Source organism: Limulus polyphemus, unplaced genomic scaffold, assembly GCF_000517525.1.
Source record: "Limulus polyphemus unplaced genomic scaffold, Limulus_polyphemus-2.1.2 Scaffold5968, whole genome shotgun sequence".
Lineage (NCBI taxonomy): Eukaryota > Metazoa > Arthropoda > Merostomata > Xiphosura > Limulidae > Limulus > Limulus polyphemus.
In genome coordinates, this window is record NW_013671578.1 from 52775 (window position 1) to 54997 (window position 2223).

Sequence of the window (2223 nt, forward strand, 5' to 3'; positions counted from 1 at the left end):
GACACCAATTTGTTACGTCTCCATTCGTTAATTAACTTTCCGTAACTTCGTTCTGACAAAACTTTAGCGACACTAGTCCTTACTTAATAAAACTGGTTTATTCTTTCTGAATATAACTTTACGATACACTTATTTTCAACAGTCGCCCTATAACAAACGCTATATCAACGAACGTCAACAATACTTCTGACTGCAGTTCAATTATTCACTATCTACACACACACACATTATTCTCCCATCACGTTGTCACCCTCTTTTATATACCAGACTACCCTATATCTAGTAAATGCTAGAGCATTCGCCAAATAGTATATTTGAATTTTTCTAAGTTTTCTCTCTCTCTCTTATATCTACTTCTCCATTATTAAAACATATTTCCAATTAATATGAGTGTTGCGTCAGCGAGGTCACATGACTAATATCACGCCACGTTTCTAGAACTATCCTGTACCAAATTTCTTATGTTTTTCTGCTCTTCAAGGTCATAAGTAGGCCTAACAAAATTCAATCCAAAATTATTTTATTAAACGCTATATGGCGATATCGAATATTGGTTAAATTATAATATGAAAACAATTGTTTTATTACTAAAACCTCACAATGTGTTAATTTTAACTAAAATGAACTTTGAAACATCTGTATAAATTTAAATATTTCATTTTTAAAGGTGAAAAACAATGACAAACCTTGGAGGCATATTTTTTCAAAATAATTAATTTTTTCAGAGACAGTATTTCCGTATCTATTTGCATGTGCCGTCGAATTAAAACATGCGTTTTTTTCATAATCTACAACAACCGCTTGACAGTCCAATGAGGAGCGACATCTGTTGATACAGTCGATTGTTATTGGTTGCTCTTCTGATGACCTCAGAAGTAGAGACGATTCAGAGATGTCATGTGACGTTTTTCCAGTGATCTTTACAAATGTTGTGACCTGCGTGTCCAAACACCGAGCTGAAAATATTATAGTTATTTAAAACACAAGCCACAAGTACAACTGTACTGTTACGTGGTAAAACCACCATCTTTTACTTACGTTATATAGAGAGAACGACGAATACGTAGGAATTCAACAGATAGAAATACTGCGAAAAGCAAACAAATTATACGTATTAAATTAAGTAGTAACCAGAATAAATGGTAAATGAAATGTTTTTATCAAAAATTCAAATATAGAGTATTGCAACAGTACAAACTATTGAAGTACATATATAGATTGTTGAGCTACGCGTATATGATAGAGACAATTCAAATACATTATAAACTCAAATATATTGTTGGTGTGAACGAGCTTTATAGTTATTATTACATTACAAGCTGTTGAACTACGCATATGTATCCTCGCCGGCCTCATTGACTTCATCGACTCAACCACCACTGGACAATAAGAACCTCATCTTGCCGCCTCCGACATTCTTCACGGCTTTTCTCGATTTCTCTCATACATTTTCTTTGAAAATCTTACTAATTTCAAGAAGCAAAACTACAACCATTGATATTGTTACGTCTCCGTAACTTCGTTCTGACGAAACTTTAGTGATACAAGTCCTTTCTTAAATAAAACTGGTTTATTCTTTCCGAATATAACTATGCGATACACTTAATTTCAACAGTCGCGCTGTAACAAACTATAACAACGAACGTCTCACGTGCTCAACTTCAACGATACTCCGTTCAATTATACACTCTCTGACTGCAGTTCAATTACTCACTACCTACACACACATTGGCCCGTCAGGTTGTGACCATCTTATATATATACCAGCCTACCCCCAATCTAGTAATCTCCCGACAATTCACGAAGGTTCGAGAAGGAAGTGGCTTGATACTAGTCACGTGACCTCGCTGACGCAACAATATATTTTAATCTCACGCGCGGGGTTGATGGGGAACAACGGTTCCCGAACAACCCAGTTGGGAAGAGAAGGCAAACAGAAGGTTATTTTTAATGGTTGGAGACGGCTTAAATGGGTAATGGTTTAGACTAAACTATTTCCACGTTTAGTTGTTCTTTTTATACGAGAGGGCGCTACGGAAGAGAGAAGATAAGCTATTATAAATTTTTGAATATTATTTAATATTAACATTATCATTTGTAGTGATCTGGGTTGAATAAAAAAAAAAACTAGATCTAGTAAGATTGGTAAATAAAAATAGTAGGGTTAAAGTTTTAAGTTAGAGCTTAGTGGTATAATTTGTACTAGAACGTTAGCTTAGGACG

General features: G+C 34.6%; 1 protein-coding gene across 1 annotated transcript in view; it reads right to left on the reverse strand.

Annotated features, from left to right (window-relative positions):
- Window positions 1–960, reverse strand: part of LOC106473204 (EGF-like domain-containing protein 2) — a gene marked incomplete at its 5' end in the record, with an annotated part of 11770 nt that extends 10810 nt beyond the window's left edge. Inside the window, one exon of the mRNA XM_022401689.1 lies at window positions 687–960. Within this exon, the coding sequence (XP_022257397.1) occupies window positions 687–960 (274 nt within the window). The remainder of the gene's footprint in view (window positions 1–686) is intronic.
- Between the last annotated feature and the right edge of the window lie 1263 nt (window positions 961–2223).